Source organism: Hyaena hyaena, unplaced genomic scaffold (assembly GCF_003009895.1).
Source record: "Hyaena hyaena isolate Hyena2069 unplaced genomic scaffold, ASM300989v1 scaffold_673, whole genome shotgun sequence".
NCBI classification, from domain to species: Eukaryota; Metazoa; Chordata; class Mammalia; order Carnivora; family Hyaenidae; genus Hyaena; species Hyaena hyaena.
In genome coordinates, this window is record NW_024081308.1 from 594780 (window position 1) to 614944 (window position 20165).

At 47.7% G+C, this 20165-nt stretch overlaps 1 protein-coding gene across 8 annotated transcripts in view; it reads left to right on the top strand.

Moving 5' to 3' along the window:
- The window catches only part of PRELID3A (PRELI domain containing 3A), a 55640-nt gene that overhangs the window by 20163 nt on the left and 15312 nt on the right, over positions 1 to 20165 (top strand). For 7 of the 8 annotated variants that reach the window (XR_005525491.1, XR_005525492.1, XM_039217247.1 and 4 more), the window contains exons 1-5: positions 5989 to 6063; positions 16979 to 17147; positions 18647 to 18736; positions 19890 to 19960; positions 20059 to 20161. Coding sequence is in view for 6 of the 8 variants with exons in the window: in XM_039217247.1 (XP_039073178.1) it covers positions 6032 to 6063; positions 16979 to 17147; positions 18647 to 18736; positions 19890 to 19960; positions 20059 to 20161 (465 nt within the window). In the remaining 2 variants the exon portion in view is untranslated. Of the gene's footprint in view, positions 1 to 5988; positions 6064 to 16978; positions 17148 to 18646; positions 18737 to 19889; positions 19961 to 20058; positions 20162 to 20165 lie in introns of those variants that run through there. The other variant, XM_039217251.1, reaches the window with a different exon arrangement.

Consider the following 20165-nt stretch of genomic DNA (forward strand, 5'->3'; position numbering starts at 1 on the left):
AATTGAAATAAAAACTTAAAAAACCATCAGAGCTAATCTTTGTTATAATCCTGGGATTTTGAATCAATATCCAAGGCAAACAGGAAAGAAACAGCTCCAAAAGTTCTTCAAAACTTCTTGCCTGCTGGGAGATTGATTTTCCCTCTAAATTAAAAAACTATTCTGCTACAGCAGCTTTCAAACTAATTTATTTTTCACATCAGACTCTTGTAAAAATGAAATTTTGACACAAGATTTCAATATATAGAATCCTAACTGATGAAATGAAAAGTAGGATTATCAGTTGAAAGCCTCTCAAAAAGAGGCCACAGGGCTTCCAGGAACTTCCCTGGATAGTTACTGCAGGTGGAGCCCCACCCACCCTGCGGCCAGACCACTCCCTGGTTCATGACTGCCTTGGAATCATCCTTGACTCACTGAACAAGCAATTATCAGGTGCTTACTGTTTGCCAGGCCCTGGGACAGATCCTGTCTACACAAAAATGAGTAAGGCTCAGTCCCCATCCTTGAAGATCTCACAGTCATGTGGATGACTCCTTTCCACACTTCAGGGAGGCTTATAATTGCTGAGGCTGTTCATTAAAAAATGCCTATTTCTGGGTCTCCCCCCAGAGATGTCTATTTAAAAGGTAAGAGGTGGATGGGATGCCTGGGTGGCTCAGCTGGTTAAGCATCCGACTTCAGCTCGGATCATGATCTCACGGTTTGTGAGTTCCAGCCCTGCATCTGTGCTGACAGCTCAGAGCCCACTTCAGATTCTCTGCATCCCTCTCTCCCTGCCCCTCCCCTGTGCTCTCTTTCTCAAAAAATAAATAAACATTTAAAAAAAAAGGTAAGGGGTGGAGCCCAGAAATCTACCTCCTTAATAAGCGTCAATCTAGTGGGAGAGTCAGAAACACAAACACTGACAGTCATCATGGAACAGCTCCCTGAGAGTAATGGAGGAGGCACGCACAGGCAATCACAGGAGGGCAGGAGTGAGGAGCGCCCAAGGGCAGTCAAACACCGCTTCGGAGTGGTGCCACATAGGCTGACAACACAGGAGTGACGGTTGGGCATGGGAATGGCACCATTCGGAGGGGCTGGCTGAGTGGCAGTGAGACCAGTTCTGGGCCATTAGAGTAATTCAGAAGAGAGGTGGTGGAGCGCTGGGCTAAGACAGTGGTAGCAGGTGGTAATCCAGTCCTAACAATGAGAATGGCTGACACTTGTTGTTACTGCATGCCAGTTGCTGTGCTAAAGGACTTGCCTTATATTCTCAGTTAATTCTCCCAAGTACTTTGGGGGAACTACTGTTAATATCCCCATTTCATAGATCATGACATGGACGTTTGCAGAAGGGGAGCCAGAGCTGGCACCCAGGTTTGTTCATCTGCAAACCTATGCCTTCAATTATGACTACTAAATCACATTGTCTCTTAAAGTATATAGAAGAATGAATGGATTAAAACAATGTTTAAGAGGTGAATTCTAAAGGACTTGATAAGATGGGTTGGACAAAGAGGGTAAGGGGTTAACTCTAGCTTGGGGCACCCTGGTGATACCAGGAACCTGGACAGTGAATTCTGAAAAGGGATTTTCTTAGGGTGGAAGATGCCTGGGCTACAATGAGATTGAGGTATGGACCCAGGGAATATCCCCTGGGTAACCAGGTAGATGGGTGTGAAGCTTGGGGTAAAAATGAGATCAAGACACAGGCTTGGGAGTTGGTAGAAACCATGAAGCTCAGTGAGTTCGCTCAGGTAGAAGGTGTAGAGAGAGAAGAGCAGAAGAATGAAGAGTGAGAAGAAGAACCTGCAAAGGAGACGCGGAAGGAACATGCTGCAACAATGAGATGGCGTTGGAGCAAAGCCAAGGTAGCAGAGTTTCAAGGAGAGAGTGCTCAGTAGTTCAAGTGGACCAGAGAGGTCTGCACGGAGCGGGGCTGAACAATGCCCACTGGATTGGAAAACGTGACCCTAATGAGCAGAGTCTCAGGAGCCTATCCCAACATGTGGAATAAATAAGCAGCAACAGAGAGGGAAGAGCATACACGGACTCTTAAAGATCGAGATGAGAAGTGGGGAGAACAATTTCATAATACTTATAGGGGAGTGTAGTAGCCGGAGGTCAAGTTTCAAATGCTTCACATACACAGCTTTGGCATTTACCACCATAAACTTCTAGGATGGCACGTGTACCTCATCATTTCCCTCGGGTGCTTCTGTAATCACGCAAGTGACCCCGGTTTTCAAGCCAAAGAAAATGTGGAAGAGGCATTTCAGCCCAAGATAAAAGTGAAGGGTGACTTTTGCTCCTAAATGCTCCATCCCTGGGGAATCATTCCTCCGTTCCCACAGCTGCCATGACCACAACCAGCCCAGATGTGTGCTGCTGTGATAGGTTCAGTCAATAGCCGAATCTATCATCCCATCTCTGATAACTATTGGAGAAACGGCCATATCCTGTGCTTGGCTTAAGGTTGCTCTGTTCCCTGGCGCCTTTCCAGTTCTACAGAAACCATAAAACTCAAACAACAACAAAGAAGCTGTTGGGTGGCACTGAATCAGCCCCATGTGTCACCTGGCTGTGAGCACAACCGCCACACCTGCCGGAGTCTGTCTTGGCTGCTTCACCGAGTGTGTGGCACCTCCCGCTAAGTGTCCAGGAACTGTTCAGGGGCGCAGTGGGTCTGCTCAGCACCCCCTAAGCTGGCCTTCGTCTCTGCTTGAACATTGTTTCATCTAACATTTAATTAAAAATAACAAATCTTTGCCTTTTAAAGAGGAGGGTGAATAGGGATGGCTCCTCTGTCTTCTGCAAACCTCAAGTAAGGAAAAATCAACCCACCTGGTTTGTTTGGGATAAGCAGGGGTGAGGTAAGGGAAAGAGCTCAGGTCCTGGGCTCCTCTAAAGAACACACACACTGCTGTGATAGAGACCCACGGCTGCCTCAGGGCAGGCAGGCTCCCTGGAGTCAGGGTGGCTCCCAATACAGACTAAACAGACAAGGCTCTTTGGGAAGGTGTAATGTAGCATCTACATTTCATGTTAGCACCCCCAGAGCCAGCCAAGTATGCTTCCCAAATCTTGCTTATATTTTTAACTGTTTTGCCTCAGAGATCTCAAACTCAAAAATCTGTCAAAACTCCACTGTCTTCAAAATAAAATCTAAACTTCTTGGAATGAAATATAAGGCCCTTTGCGATATGGCTCCTTGTCTACCTTTTTAGCTTCCACTCTAGCCACGTCCCCCTGGGACTCCACAATCCAAACGCTCGAGCAATTTAGAGCCCACTAAGGGCACCGCCACCCCCTCATGCTTCTGGATTTTTGCATACAGTGCTCTCTTCTAGGACAAGCATGGCAGAGCACATTCTGGCTGGAAGAAATAGTATGAGGGAGTGGTGGTGATGACAAGGAAGCTCCTTGCCTGATCTAGAAGGTGGACAGGTGGATCTGAGACAGTTGGTGTCCGTCGGCATCAGAGTCCCTGGGAGAACTTGTTAAACCACAAATGCTTGTCCCCACACTGGCCTCCCACTGCATGGTGGGGCTGAGGTGGGGCCTAGGGTTTCCATTTCTAAGAAGTTCCCAGGTGATGCAGCCGCTGCTGTTCCAGGAGTGGACTCAATGTAACCGAGCGAGCGCAAGTGTGGACCCTGGAGGTATCAGGATAGGACTTCAAGCGGGGATGTGACTTGTGTTCATTGTTCAACAATTCTTCATTTATTGTGTACCTACTAGGCCTCTGGCTCTGGAAATACCAAGGATAATGATAATCTACTTCCTGATCTCAAAAGATTTTTAGCCTGGCGGGAGAGGCAGAAAACCATGGATGATCATAATCCACTGTGGTGAGTCTCAGAGGGGGGTGTGCGGGGGCTGTGATGCAATCGCAAGGAAGGCGCTGCACAGGACGGATGACACCTGCGCCAGGTGTGGCTGCCTGGGAGCCCACGGCCCGTGTAAGGTGGATTTGAAGACGAGGCAAGGGCTGGTGATGGTGAGACTGTGCAGCAATCATCCAGGGACAAAAGGTGGTCTCATTTCTCCCCTCTTCTTGGGCGCTCAACCCCACCGCTAAATAGCATGTCTCTATATCAAGGTGCTACCTCGTTAGGGTCTTAGTTCCCCACTCGGTGAGATGCAAACTCAGCAGCTGATGCCTCTCAGACCTGGAGGTACTTACAGAAGCGGTCTCACCTAAAGTGTTTTCTAACTCACCAGCCGGCCCCGTTCTTTAAGCCTCATGCTCAGAACACATTTGTGGAAAATGTTGATTGTAAACGATAATGCCTTTTAAAAACCAAAATGAGAGCCCTAACTTCCTAGTGCTGGGCATATAGAAAGTGTTCCACACAGGCCTGATCATAATTGTGAGCCCTGCAGCACAGGTGTGAGGGGGAATCGTGCAAACCCCACTGTCCAGCCCTATATGGGTAGCTGGGGTCTGTCAGCAGCTCAGCCTTCCACCAGCCCCCAAAGGAAGGCCCCCCACCCAGCCCCCTGCTTTGGCAGTTCCATCACAGGCTCATCAGCCAGGTGGCCCCTGAATCCAATAGACTGCATTGCTCTGTGAGTTCTCTACCTAATGGCCCCTAGAAAGGACAGAGCTGGCTCTTTTTTTCAGGATGCCAAGGTCGCTGTCTGGGAATGGGAATGGCCAGTGCCAGGTTTCAGCTCCATCCCTTAGTGTGTGAACACTGAGAGAGCTTTTATACTTTCTTAAACCCCAGGCTGCTCATCTATGAAACAGGTATAGTAGCATCAACTCTGGAAGATTACTGTAAGGTTAAAGCCATAGGTGGTAAAGGTCAGCATAAGTAGATGATGGAGCCAGGATCCTAACCTCGGTCTTCTGGCTGGTTCTGTGTTCTCTTTCCACTTCACTGGCTCATTGCACAAACAGGCTCTGGATGCCCACTCAATGCCGGGTGCCGTGCTAAGTCCTGAGATTCAGTACTGAACCGGGTGAGGTCCCTGCCCTCATGCAGGTCACCTTCTTCACAAAACAAGCGTCAGCTTCTTTGCACTTGAACTTTGGTTGTGGTAGTGCAGGGTGAATACAAATCTAAAAAGAAAAAAAACTGGTTTCTCCCTGATGCAAAAGGAAAAGAACTGCTCCCTTCCCTTCTTAAAGAGCATTTACTCTAGAAAACTTCTAAGTCCTTTGTCCTTTTGAGATGCGTGTAAATGTTTTCAAAAGCTAAGTAGGCCCCTTGCCAGTTTTACAACCCAGAAGTGTTTTCTGTCAAAGTCCTGGGAGCCATCTCTTTGAAATGTTAGCTTAATTTTCAGGAGCACCTGGCTTCAAGCCTACCTTCTATGGTAACGACAGGAGAATTTTATTGCTCCTTTGGATAAAGACAATTAGCAAATAAAAACAGCCACTCTAATTGCTAGGTAACTTTAGCATGAACTCTGTGTGACAAACGGTGTTGTCAAGTCCTCTCACTTGAAAACATGGATGGAAGGTATTGCACCTGCCTGGCTATATATAGAGGGTGGATTTCTTGCTGTCTTTGCAATCTCTTTAGGGGACAGCCTGTGACACGCATTACATTCTGGCTTAATGCTTACTCAGTAGTAAAACTGTTTCTCTTCTATTCCGGTAGAGAGTTTGGGGGGGGGGGGAGGCAGGTGGCTGACAGGAGATTTTGTTTTTCTTTATGCTTTCCAACAGTAAAAACCAGCCTGACTGGAAAGAGCTGTGGGAGAATGTGGTCAACCTGAACGATGAGAATTAGTCCCTCACCTCCATCCCTGCATCTGCAGCTAGTGCTATCCGCGCATCTCCTTGCCGCAGCGCAGGTGCCCCGTCCGCGGGGACAGCTGAGTCCCGCATCCCTATTTTTAGCGACCACAACCGCGGTGGCCAAGTGACAAGCAAGCAGGCGGCGCCGGAGAGCGCGGGTGCCGGCCCCGCCCGCCGCGCGCGCCCCGCCCCCGCCCCGCCCCCACGCGCCGCGAGGGAGGAGCCGGGCGCGCAGAATCGGGCGCGCGGAGTCCGAGCGGTGAGCCCGCGCCCTGCGGCCGGCGGCCGGCGGCGATGAAGATCTGGAGCTCGGAGCACGTGTTCGGGTGAGGTCGGGCTGCGGGCCACTGTGGGGTCCGGACCGGCACCTGCTCCCGCCCCCAAGCCGCTGGGGGCGGCCGAGGAAGGCTAGACCCCAGACCGGGCCTCGCAGCGCCCGCCCAGCCCCGCACTGGCCGTTCCCAGACTGCGGCCCCGGCATCCTAAAAAGAGGGGCAGGCCCTGTCTCTTCTAGGACGACGTTAGGCTGAGAACCCGCCGAGTGGTGCAGTCTGTTTGATGGAGGGGCCGCCTGACTGACGGAGGCCCGTGGTGGGATTGCTAAAGCCGGGGGGCGGAGGGCGGCCTTTCCTTTGGGGGCTGGCGGAGGGCTGGAGACGGATCTCAGTTAGCCGTCGAGGGCCGGACGGTGGGGGGCCGGGGAGTGCCTTCCGCGGCAGGGCGCACGGGTGTGCAGGGAGGCCCGGGTGGACGTGGCGGGGAGGAGACCCGGCGAAGTGACGGTGCGCACTCCCCAGCCCACCCGGGAACAGGCCCGATCTCGCCTGCACAGGGCGCTCTTTGGGGCAGGGCGCATGTCGTCCTGGGGAAGAACAGAGGCCTGGAGAGCTGGCCCCGTCCTTTGCTGAGATTGTACAGGGCAGTTGAGCACGGACGCTAAGCTGTGAGCCCGGGAGGAAGCCCAATGTGGAGAAGGCTCGTGGGGGTCTTTCACCCTGAATGCACTTGTGGGCATGGAAGGCCTCCAAAGCCGGCATGGAAAACTGCGAGCTGTTTAAGAGTACCCCGATGACCTAAATGGTATCTTCTCCTAAGTCGCTTGATCTGTGACACTATGAAATCATCCTTTAAAGATTCCTTGACCCCACTTAAGAGAAGCGTTTCGTTTATTTAAAAAGAAAATACTGCATGAAACGGAATGGTCATTCTTTGCCTTTTTTATATACATTATTATTATGTAAAATAAAAATTTATCAAGTAGTTTAAAACCTCTGAAGTTATTTTTAATGAGATCTTGAGACTTTATAGGATCTAGATTTAGTGTTGATTTTTGTTTGTTCCGCCTGCAGCCTTTCCCAACTGGGGTTCCTTGAGAGACCCAGAGATTCTTTTCTCAATTCTTCCAAGGATGGGACATAAGTGGCACCATCCAGATCCAGAGGGAAGTTAAGTCACTTCAGACTGTTTGCCCAGGCAGTGGGGCTCCGGTTTGTCATTGAGCACCGGAGAAGGACTGCCCTAGAAGTTGTGAAATGTTGGTTGACAAGCAGAAGTGAATGGTCAACTGTGGAAAGTCACTTGATGAACTCCACCCATTTAAAGTGTACAGTTCAACGATTCTTAGTGCATTTGCAGAGTTACACAACCATCACCGTAGTCCAGGTTTAGAACATTTCCGCCATCCTGCAAAGACCCCTCGTGCCCATTCACGGTGACCCGCTGCTTTCATCCTCAGCCCCTGGCAACCACCACGTGGCTCTTTCTATAGATTTGCCTTTTCCAGACATTTCATATAAATCTCCTCATACAGTATGTGGTCGCTTGTGTCTGGCGTCTTTTATATGTCTGGCACATATTTTTTTTGAGCTTCATTGGTGTGGTAGCCTGTATTAGTCCTTCATTCCTTCCTTCCTTCATTTTTGTGTCCTTGGCACTCTGCCAGTGCCTGGCACAGAGTAGGTGCTCAGTGGGGGGCAGAGGAACCTCCAGGAAACCAGGTGCCCTTGCAAAACGAGGGCAGCTGGCTACCCACCAAAAGAATTCAGTGAGCCTCCAAGGTGCAGACTAGGTGCTGATCCTCTGCTCCTCACTCCTTTTCTTTTAAATAAAAGAAATTGAACATTACAGACAAAAGTTGAATGCCTCCCAGTGCTGCTCCCTTTTTCCCTACAGGCAGACAAGATTATGAATTTGGTGGGTATCCTTCTGAAGGTCTATGTTGCAAAGGTCCATTTGACTGCGTTTCTGTGTGTGTGTTCCCGTGTTTATCCATAAACAGCATGTGGTGTCATCTGTTGTTTTCAAATAGAAATCAGTATCACTTGGTACAGATCTTTTGACCATTTCCCTTTCTTCACAACACAACAGTGTGCTCATGAGGTGTATGTGTCTCATAGCTGCATGATATTCCATTGTATGACTACGTCCCAGTTTATCCTGTCTCTTATTGAAAGATCATTCATTACATTTCTCCCTTAATTCCATATCATCCACCCCTGTGCATATTTCTGATCCATTTAATATCAAGGGCCCACTTAAGTTAGTGATTCTCAAACTCTTCAGCCATAGGACCTCTTTACACTCTTAGAAAATATTGGGTATCCCAAACAGTTTTTATCTGTGTTACATCTATCGATATTTATCATATTAGAAATTAAAACTGATAAATTTAAACATTTATCAATTCATTAAAATTAATAGTAGACCTGATCATTAATATAAATAACATTTTTATTAAATAACAAACCTGTTTTTTCCAAAAGCACAAAAATTTGTAAGTGTGGCACTGTTTGATTTTTTTTTTTTTTTTCTTGCTGATTTCTGGCTTAATAGAAGTAGCTTGATTCTCATGTTTGCTTCTGTATTCAGTGTTTTTGCAGTCTGTTGTTTTGGTTCAAATATATGAATAAAACCCAGTCTCACACAGTATATGAACCAAACCCATTTGGAAAAGGCAGCAGTATTTTAATAGTCTTTTTAAGTAATTGGGGCTATTTGCTACTACAAGAAGACAAATAGTAGCATCTGTCTGAACTTTGTTGCGATGTAAATGACCAGAGTCATCTGCCTGGGTCTTTCACTCCTGTATGATTTTGTGACATCACGCACCAGTCACCTGGCATATATGGATTCATCAGGTTTACAGTATGGGGAAGTCATCATATGGGGCTTATGGTAGACAAGTGTTCTAAAATTCCAGTCTGCACTCAGAAGCTCAAATTTTATCTTTGGCAGCAAATACAATCAGTTCTTGAAGTGATAGGCTGACTTTATTAATTTTTTAGAAAATGTCTGCCATATGCCTAAGTCTGAATAACCAGAGGTCGTCCATCTGTGTTTTACTTGGAGGGCTGGGCCGGAAAGAAGCAGCCACCTGGGCCCCCACCCGGCTGCTGCCCTGAGCTTCCCCAGCCGCCACGGACCCCCACGTGCAGCTGGACCACGTCCTGCCTTCGTCCTGTTCTCTCGGTCAGAATATCAGTAAACGGGTGGAACTTAGGGGTCTAATGTTGTAAAATTAAGTCTTAACTATTTAACAATGGATGTTCTTAAGAGACACCGGCATTGTTTTCCTGAGTGCGTGTACAGCAGGGGGTGCTGACCCCAAACCCAAACCAAGTGTGGTTTGGGGTCAGGGCTTTAATTAGTGGGGGGAGGCCACAGCTTTACCCTTTGTTACTTTTGCAGCATCGGGGTAAATGTCAATATGGTGAGAGAGGCAAATCATGTCTCAGTAGTGTTGAGACAGTTTGGTGGACCTGGCTGACCTCTCCCCGCCAACCCCCCGGGGTGTGGACCGCTCTGAGAACCTGGGGTCTGGTTCTCGAATCGCTTTGGGTGGGTGCAGGGGTGCGTTGCCTTGGTTATGGCAAGTTATATATATATGTATATATATTTTAAAAGCTTGTTATGGAAATTTTAAAAGTATGCAAAAATGGAGAGCTGAGAATAGTGAGTGCCCACTGCCATCTCCCACACTGACAGTCACCCTCTTGCCGCCAAGCTTGGCTTCACGTGTCCCCACGCACTGCTCCCCACCCTCCCCTTCCCCCGCTGCCGGGTTATTTTAGGTAAACCCCAGGCATCCTATAATCGCATCCCACTCATCTTTCTGCCACCCTGGCTGTGTGTAGACAGATGCCTCCGTTACTCCTTTCTGCTCCCCAGTGTGCCAGGTGGGCCCAATGTTGTCATCTTCCAGGCGCCGCCGGAGAGCTGCCTGGCCACAGGTGGTGGCACCGTGCTCTGAGGCAGCCGCTCTTCGGTGGGGGCCTCCCACCCTGGGGCCGGGTTCCCACTGCACCCCGGTCACCGTGAGTGACCCGAAGCCAAAGCCGGGGCCACGCCCCCGAAGGATGAACTGCAGCCGATTCCCGTCCTGCCTGACCCAGACCCCTGCACCCCAGCCCTGACATCACGGTACCTGCTTGCTCAGCGTCTCTCAGGGCCTGGGCCATTGTATCACTGACAGCTCCGTCTCCCCCCTTTCCCCTGTCCTCTCCAACACCATATTGCCAGGCTTCGCCGTTTTTGCCAATCGACTGTGAGGCTATTGCCTTTAACCAGGAAGCATGTACTTAACTCTCGTTATTTAAAAAAAGATATTTCCTGCATCTGTTGATGTGTCTATTAATGGGTGTGGTCATTCTATAATCAGTGGGATTATTTATTTATTAAAAAAAATTTTAATGTTTTATTTTTTTCTGAGAGAGGGAGAGAGACAGCATGAGCAGGGGAGGGGCAGAGAGAGAGGGAGATACAGAATCTGAAACGGGCTCCAGGCTCTGAGCTAGCTGTCAGCACAGAGCCTGACGTGGGGCTTGAACCCACAAACCGTGAGATCATGACCTGAGCCGAAGTCAGATGCTTAACCGACTGAGCCAACCAGGCGCCCCTCAGTGGGATTATTTATTATGTGAGTGTCATAAGTGACTTGTATTTAGTTTAAATCATCAGTGAGAAAGATGTAAGGTTTCTATATAAAAGAAAGATTATTGCGTAAGATATGCTTAATACCAATATTTCTTCAACTTTTTGATAGTTATAAGTAGTTTTTTTAATGTTTTATTTATTTCTGAGAGAGAGAGAGAGAGAGAGAGAGGCAGCATGAGCAGGGAAGGGTCAGAGAGAGGGAGATACAGACTCTGAAGCAGGCTCCAGTCTCTGAGCTTGCTGTCAGCACAGAGCCCAATGTGGGGCTTAAACTCACGAACTGTGAGAGCCGAACTCGGATGCTTAACCGACTGAGCCACCCAGGTGCCCCTATTTTTTTTTTTAATGTTTTATTTAGTTCTAAGAGAGAGAGAGGATAGTTTTAAGTAGTTTTAAGAGGCAGTGCCTATTCTGCTTAAAGAAGGGATTTTTTTCCAGGAGCAACTCTTAAGACCTTAGCCTGTAGCATCTGCAGAGTATTTTGTTGAGAAGGACCCCCTGTAAACTAGGTCCCTCGCAGCTTTTATGTGTGCCCAGATTCTCCCTCCTTCCCTAGATCTTGGGTGACATACCCTTGACTGTTCTTCCTCAGAGGAGGCTCAGCTGTCTGGGTCCTACAGAGTGATCAGTGCAACCACATCTCTATCTCTTCATCTGTTTATGTTACAGTTGGTAGATGCATTAACTCAGTGCCATGGTTCCACGGTTTCAAAAAGCATTTCTTTGTCTAAGAGAGGGGATTTTAGACCAGTTCCTGCCAATTTAGAAGCCATGGAATGCAATGGAAAGAACATAGGGGAGGGAGCCCTGCTGCAGACTTTCGGAGCTGGGACAGATTTTATGAGGATAAAGTAAATTAATGATCAGTAACTTTATTTTATTTTTAAAAAGTTTTTAACGTTTATTTTTGAGAGAGAGAGAGACCGAGTGCGAGCAGGGGAGGGTCAGAGAGAGAGGGAGACACAGAATCCGAAATAGGCTTCAGGCTCTGGGCTGTCAGCACCGAGCACGATGTGGGGCTCAAACCCACAAACTACGAGATCATGACCTGAGCCGAAGTCAGAAGCTCAACCGACTGAGCCAGCCAGGCACCCCAGTAAGTGATACTTTATTTAAAAAAAATTTTTTTTAATGTTTTATTTATTTCTGAGAGAGAGAGAGAGACAGCATGAGCAGGGGAGGGTCAGAGAGAAAGGGAGACACAGAATCTGAAACAGGCTCCAAGCTCTGAGCTAGCTGTCAGCACAGAGCCCGATGCGGGGCTCGAATCCATGAACCATGAGATCATGACCAGAGCCGAAGTCGGCCACCCAACCGACTGAGCCACCCAGGCACCCCCAGTAAGTGATACTTTAAAAGGATGTCAAATATGGAACAAAACCCTTCAATTTTGTCATAATCTTTGATACTTGATTTAGTAATTCCATTTCCAAGAATTTATCTTAAGGAAGAATTATATAAATGAAAGATGAGTGTCCCCCAGTGGCCACTACTGTCTTTATTTTGCTGAGCAAACTAAATAACTCACCAGAGGGAGGCACCTGGGAGGCTCAGTCGGTTAAGCATTTGACTCTTGGTTTTGGCTCAGGTCTTGAACTCAAACTCAAAACTGTGGTTTGTGAGTTTGAGCTCCACATCAGGCTCTGTGCTGATGGTGCGGAGCTTGCTTGGGATTCTTTCCCTCTCTCTCTTCCCCTCCCCTGCTCGCTTTCTCTGTATCTTTCTCTCAAAATAAATAAACTTTAAAAAAATAACCCACCATAGGGAATTGGTTAAATATAAATGTCTGCAGGGTAACCTATTGCGCAGCTGTTTATAATCACATTTCTGAAAATAGGTTCATGATGAAGATGTTCATCATCAATTACATATACAAAGCAGACAATATGATCTGAGTATGGTTTGAGCCAGATGCTAGTTCAATCTTTTTAAGGTGCATGTGTGTGTGTATTTTGGTTTTGAGTCTGGGCTTTGTCTACCCATGCTTTTTAAAAAAATTTTTTTAACGTTTATTTATTTTTGAGAGACAGAGAGACAGAGCATGAGCAGGGGAGGGGCAGAGAGAGAGGGAGACACAGAATCCGAAGCAGGCTCCAGGCTCTGAGCTGTCTGCACAGCGCCCATCGCAGGGCTTGAGCTCACAGAGTGTGAGATCATGACCTGAGGCGAAGTCGGACGTTCAACTGACTGAGCCACCCAGGCGCCCCCTACCCATGCTGTTTAACCTTGTCTGGGTGTGTCTGAAGAATGATGGTGTTGTTGACGCACCCATCTTTGCAGGGGGCTCAGATGCCTCCTGGGGGCACGCATGTTGGAGGAAGGAAGAATTAGGGGAATAAGGACTCGGGGACGGGCCACCCTCAACATCTGAAGGTGGTGCTTGACATCCTGTGGACTACCATCAGGTTTCGAGCCTCAACTAGCATTGAACCAGCCTTGCCCCAGCAGTGGGACAGCTGTGGACCTGGCTTGCGGCCTCTCTGATAGCAGGAAACAAAATAGGGACAAAGGTGTCCACCCCCCACCACAAGGGCTCAGGGCGACACAAGGAGAGGTAGCTTCAGGGAGGACTGGGGACACCCTCGGGGACTCCACACAGGCTGTGGTCATCGTTGGGTAGTGGAATTGTGGATGGTTTTATTTTCATACTTTTCTTTGTTTTTCAGTATTTTGGGCACTTATTTTTTATAATCAGAAGAAATAGGTTGGCCACTTCCCATCACCTCCCACTTAGAAGTTGGAACAAAGTACAGTTGGCCCTTGAATAATGCGGGTGCTTAGGGGGCGCTGATCCCCTGCACAGCTGAAAATTGTGTATAATTTAAAAAACAAACTCTTTCAGTAAATGGCCCAACTATCCACACAGTTGTTCAAGCCAAAAACCTGGGCATCATTCTTGAATCCTCCTCTTTCCTTATTTCCAGGATTAACACCTAATTTATCATCTAATTTAGGATGCCTTTGAAAGCAAAAGGGGAAACTCTTAGTATGTGCAATAGAACAAAAGGCAAAAACTGGAACTGTCCTGGGCAAACTGGAATGTATGGTCCCTTTACTTTTCTTTCTCTAACAATTAGTTACAAAGTACTACTACTTCCTAAATACCCTAAATACCTTTTTTTAAATTGAAGTATAGTTAACACACAATATTACGTTAGTTTCGGGTGTACCACACGGTGATTCAACACCTCTGTACGCCGTGCTAGGTTCACCACAGGTGTAACCACCATACAAAGTATTACAGTACCGCTGACCACATTCCCTATGCTGTGCCTTTCTTTCTTTCTTCCTTCCTTTCTTTCTTTCTTTTCTTTCTTTCTTTCTTTCTTTCTTTCTTTCTTTCTTTCTTTCTTTCTTTCTTTCTTTCTTCCTTCCTTCCTTCCTTCCTTCCTTCCTTCCTTCCTTCCTTCCTTCCTTCCTTCCTTTCTTTCTTTTCTTTCTTTCCTTTCTTTCCTTTCTTTCTTTCGAGTGAGACAGCACAAGCAGGTGAGGGGCAGAGAGAAGGAGAGACAGAATCCCCAGCAGGCTCCACGCCATCAGCGCAGAGCCCAATGTGGGGCTTGAACTCACAAACCGTGAGATCATGACCTGAGCCGAGATCAAAATTTGGACGCTTAACCAACTGAGCCATCTAGGTCCCCCTGTGCTGTACCTTTTATCCCCATGACTTACTCATTGTACAACTGGAAGCCTGTATCTCCCAGTCCTCTTCACTCATGCTGCCCACCCCCTCCCTTCTGACAACCACCAGTTTGTTCTCTGTATTTATGCATCTGTTTCTGCATTTTACTTATTCCTTTGTTTTGCTTTTTAGATTCCGCATGTAAGTGAAATTCTATGATATTTTTCTTTGTCTGACTTAGCATAATACCATCTAGGTCCACCCGTGTTGTCATAAATGGCAAGGTCTCCTCCTTTTTTATGGCTGAGTAATATTCCATTGTATATGTAGACCACATCTTCTTTATGCATTCATTTTGTCAGTAGATACTTGGGTTGTTTCCGTATCTTGGCTATTGTAAATAATGCTGCAGTAAACACAGAAAAGCAAATATCGTTTTGAACTAGTATTTTCATTTTCTTTGGGTGAATACCCAGTAGTGGAATGACTGGATTGTATAGTAGTTCTATTTTTAATTTTTTGAGGAACTTCATACTGTTTTCCACAATGGCTGTACCAATTTACATTCCTGAACAATGTGTGAGGGTTCTTCTTTCTCTATATTCTTTTAAAAAAATTTTTAATGTTTATTTATTTTTGAGAGAGAGATTGTGAGTGGGAGAAGGGCAGAGAGAGAGAGGGAGACACAGAATCAGAAGGAGGCTCTAGGCTCCAGGCTCCGAGCTGTCAGCACAGAGCCTGACATGGGGCTCGAACCCATGAGCTATGAGATCATGACCTGAGCTGAAGTCGGACGCTTAATCGACTGAGCCACCCAGGTGCCCCTTTTTTCTCCATATTCTTACCAACTTCTTGTCTTTTTTATTTTAGCCATTTTGATAAACATAAGGTGATAGCTTCTTATGGTTTTGACTTTCATTTCCCTGATGGTTAGTGATCTGGAACACCTTTTTGTGTGTATGTTGGCCAACTGTATGTCTTATTTGGAAAAATGTCTATTTAGGTCGTCTGCCCATTTTTAATTGGATTATTTGGGGGTTTTTTTGGTATTGAGTTGAATAAATTCTTTATATATTTTGGATATTAATCCCTTATCAGATATTACATTTGCCAATATCTTCTCCCTTTCATTAGGTTGCCTTTTTATTCTGTTGATGGTTTCCCGCACTGTGCAAAAGCTTTATTTTTTAATTATTTTCTTTTATTTTCGGTGTCGTCCCAATAATTTATCTTTGCTTTTGTTTCTCTTGCCTTGGGAGACAGCTGGAAAAATATTGCTACAGCCAATGTCAAAAAACTCACTACCTATGTTTTTCTCTAGGAGTTTTATGGTTTCATGCCCCACATTTAGGTCTTTAATCCATTTTGAATTTATTTTTGTATATGGTGTAAGAAAGCGGTCCAATTTCATTTTTTTAAAATGTATTTATTTATTTTGAGAGAGATAGCACGCACACGTGCACAAGCAAGGGGAGGGGCGGAGAGAGAGAATCAAGCAGGCTCCTCACTGTTGGCGCAGAGCCTGACGTCGGCTTGATCTCAGGAACCATGAGATCATGACCTGAGCTGAAATTAAGAGTTGGGAGCTTAACTGACTGAGCCACCCAGGTGCCCTTTCCAGTGTCATCCTTTTGAATGTAACTGTTCCGTTTTCCAGCATCATTTACTGAAGAGACTGTCTTTTCCCAATTATATTCTTGTCTCCTTTTTGGTAGTTGACCATGTAAGTGCTGGTCTATTTCTGGCTCTCTATTCTGTTCTTTTGATCTGTGTTGTCTATTTCTGTGCCAGTACCATACTGTTTTGATTACTACAGCTTTGTAGTTAACCTTGAAATCTGGGATTGTGATACCTCCAGCTTTGTTCTTCTTTCAGAAGACTGCTTTGGCTATTCGGGGTCTTTTGTGGTTCCATACACATTTTTGTGTTATTTGTTCTAGTTCTGTGAAAAATGTTATTGTCATTTTAATAGGGGTTACACTGAATCTGTAGATTAAATATTATGTAGAGCTTTTGCTTCCCCCAAGAAATTAGCTTATGCCTACTATGGACTGGAAGCCTTACTGATAACATGAACAGTTAATGAGCACATATTTTATACATTATATACTGTATTCTTACATTAAGCTAAAGAACAGAAAATGGTATTAAGAAAATCATAAGGAAGAGAAAATACAATTACAGTACTTTTCTGTATTTATTGAAAAAAATCCACACGGAAGTGGACCCGTGCAGTTCAAACCAGTGTTGTTCAAGGGTGAGGTGGCGGAGGAAGGGGAGGTCGGGAAGGTGGGAAGTGGCTCGGCCAAGGCCCCAGCGATGGGGTGGCCTGTGAGTGCAGCACCTGGGCGGGGAATGCAGACACACCGAGCTCGGTGCCAGCAGCCAGAGACCTCTGCGTCCTCAGTGTCCTGCGAGTCCTCCCAGGCAAAGCCTTCCGGTTGCCTCTGGTCAGCCCAGAAGGATCACAAGATCCAGGATTTGGGTGTGGAGCCGGATGCCTTAGACAGATTTGTTTGAATACACCTTTAATTAAAGCCAAAAGAGAGAAGCTTTTAATGAGCATTAACCTTGATTCACTTCCCTGTGTGGGCTACCGCGTCTCTGGCCCTCCCGCGCCACTGTGACACACTTTACAGGTGTAGGGATTGCCTGCTTATGCTGAGTGATTGTATTTTCCCCACCAGCCACCCATGGGACACTGTCATCAAAGCTGCCATGAGGAAGTACCCGAATCCAATGAACCCCTGTGTCGTGGGAGTTGACGTGCTGGAGCGCAGCGTGGATGGCCGGGGCCGGCTGCATAGCCACCGCCTCCTCAGCACCGAGTGGGGGCTGCCCGGCTTCGTGAAAGCGGTGAGCCTGCACCTGCGCCCCCGCCCCGCCCGGGCCGCCCCCGCCCCGCCGCAGAGCCCCACCCCGCCAGCCCGCGCGCGCCAGCTACACCCGCCTCTTCCCGCTGCACCCACCTCTCCCCGGCTATTCCTTCGTCGTCCCCACTGCACCCGCATCGCCCCCCACCCCCACCCCAGGCCCGCATCACCCTGCCTGGGCTATACCTGCATCGCACGCCTGCCCCCTGCATCACCCGCCCCCCCGCCCTCCCCCGCGCCCGCATCACCCTGCCTGGGCTATACCTGCATCGCACCCCTGCCCCCTGCATTACCCCCCCTGTGCCCGCATCGCCCTGCCAGGGCTGTACCCACACCACCTGGCTGCTCCCTAGTTGTTCCTGCTGCACCTGCATGTGCCCTGCGGGCGCCCATCTGCAGGAAGTGACAGCCTTCCCTTAGAGCACCCACTCAGGACTTCAGAGAAACCTGAGAGCTGGTTTGTTTCTCTGTAAACTTCACTAATTTTCTATCTCTGTGGGTCCTGAGGTCACCTGATGGGTGGCGTGGCTCCCCGGCCCTCAGGTCTGTCCCCGCCTCCACAGGCTCCTCTCCTGCGTCACCCCATGGCCCTGGGCCTGACCAGATACCGCAGGCTGGGGGGGGAGGTCCGAGATCAAGGCAGGGGCAGGCTTGGTTCTGCCGAGGACCGTGAGGGAAGGGTCTGTCCCAGCCCCTCTCCTTGGGCAGACGGCTGCCCTGCTTCCTCTGCAGGTGGTGGTCGCTGGACCCCACGCAGCCCTGGTGTCTCCCTCAGTGTGTTCTTAGCTCCTTATAAGGACACTGCTCGGACTGGGTTAGGGCCCATCCTAATGACTCCCATGTAAACTTAATTACCTCTCAAAAGACCCTGTTTCCAAATACAGTCATATTCTGAGGTGTTGGGGGTCAGGGCATCAACACATGAACTTTGGGGACACATTCGGTCCTGACAGGTCTCTTCCATGGAGCCATCAGGGAGGTCATTGACTGTGTAAATCTGAGCACAGCTTTCCCGTGCCCATGCAGACCCTGTCTTCTTCTCAACAGAGTCCAAGCACCCCAGTCATGCTGGCCTCTCACTGCCAGGAGCTCAGTCTGTCAGGTCTGGCCCTGGGAGGTGACTGCAAACTGACCTGCTAAACCCAGAACCAGAGTTCATGGCGCCCTCCCTCCCTGGGTTTGCCCTCCGGAAGAGGGGCCTTCCCCACGCTGCCCGCCCCTCACCATTCTCTTTTTCATCAGGGCATTTATTACTGCCACACACTCAGCTCTACCTGAATCCATTCATTTGTTCGATGTCTGCCTCCCCTGCTGAGGCAGAGACCCCCGGAAGGAGCTGTGCAGGGCCTTCCATGGCCACGTGCCCCCTTGTGTCATTTGTTGAATAAAGGAATTAATTAGTAAATGAAATGGCATTTTGTGTTTGATGCTACAGAATAAATTTTTGACACGTTACTATGCCAGTTTTGCTTTGTTTTTTAGATTTTGGGAACCAGTCGGACTTTGACATACATCAAAGAACATTCTGTTGTGGATCCAGTAGAAAAGAAAATGGAACTTTGTTCCACCAATGTAAGCAATGGCCTAAGATGAGAAAGGTGCTTGATATTTCCTGGTGATGGTGTGTAATGTCTTCATTTAATTTTATTTCCAGCCCACTTTTGGTCTAAGTGGTCTTTTATTTTTATTTTTATGTTTTAATGTTTTTTATTTATTTCTAGGAGAGAGAGAGAGACAGCGTGAGCAGGGGAGGGTCAGAGAGGGAGGGAGTCACAGACTGAAACAGGCTCCAGGCTCTGAGTTGGTAGTCAGCACAGAGCCCGACGCGGGGCCTGAACCCACGAACCGCGAGATCATGACCTAAGCGAAAGTCAGACGCTTAACCGACTAAGCCACCCAGGCGCCCCAATGATCTTTTATTTTTAATAGAAAGTTTAAATTTATTTAGCAGTATTGTATTGTATTTATCTTTTTATCCCAGTAGAATAAGTGCATAGAAAAAATGCCCATAATGAATTGTCACAAAGTGAACACACCTTTGTAACCAGCAGATGATTTTTAGCACTAATTTTTTTTTATTCTTTTTTTAAAAATGTTTATTTCTTTTTTGAGAGAGAGACAGAGCATGAGCGGGGGAGGGGCAGAGAGAGAGGGAGACACAGAATCGGAAGCAGGCTCCAGGCTCTAGGCTCTGAGCTGTCAGCATAGAGCCCGGGGTGCGGCTCAAACCCACGAACCACGAGATCATGACCTGAGCCGAAGTCAGACGCTTAACTGACTGTGCCACCGAGGTGCCCCTTTAACGCTAATTTTACAAGCACCTTTTTCCCTTCATTCCTCTCAGAAAAATTTTTATCGGCCTACTGCATATTCAAAAAAATATGTTGGGGAAGATGCAGGAGCTAGAAACATGGCTTGTTTTATAAAATCAGCAGCTTCATGCCTATTTACCTGGATGCTGACCTTCAAGTGTGAGGCTTTTGTACGGCTGCTGATGGTTTGGCAGTCTGAAAGTGCCTAAGGCCAGGCCAGACTCTGGTTCGGGTGTGGAGGACGGGCGACGGCCGCAGGAAGGGGTGGCCAGGGCTACGTTTCCCTAGGACGTCATGTGTCCTCTGTTCTGGCTTCAGTCAGTGGTGAATTGAGGATGGAAGGGGAGGTTGAGCAGGTTTGGGAAGAAATGCAAGAGAAATAAAACCTAAAACCATTTTGTTGTTGTTTCAAGATCACACTCACAAACTTGGTGTCGGTGAACGAGAGGCTGGTATACACACCCCATCCGGAGGACCCTGAAATGTAAGTCATTGCGTCCTGGGATTGACACGTTGAATTCCCAGGTCAGGATGCGCTGGGGCCTCCCCTGCTCAGCCCCTTTACTTGCTGCTCTTCCGTAGGACTGTGCTCACACAAGAAGCCATCATCACCGTGAAGGGGATCAGCCTCGGCAGCTACCTGGAAAGTCTGATGGCCAGCACGATATCATCCAATGCAAAGAAGGTAT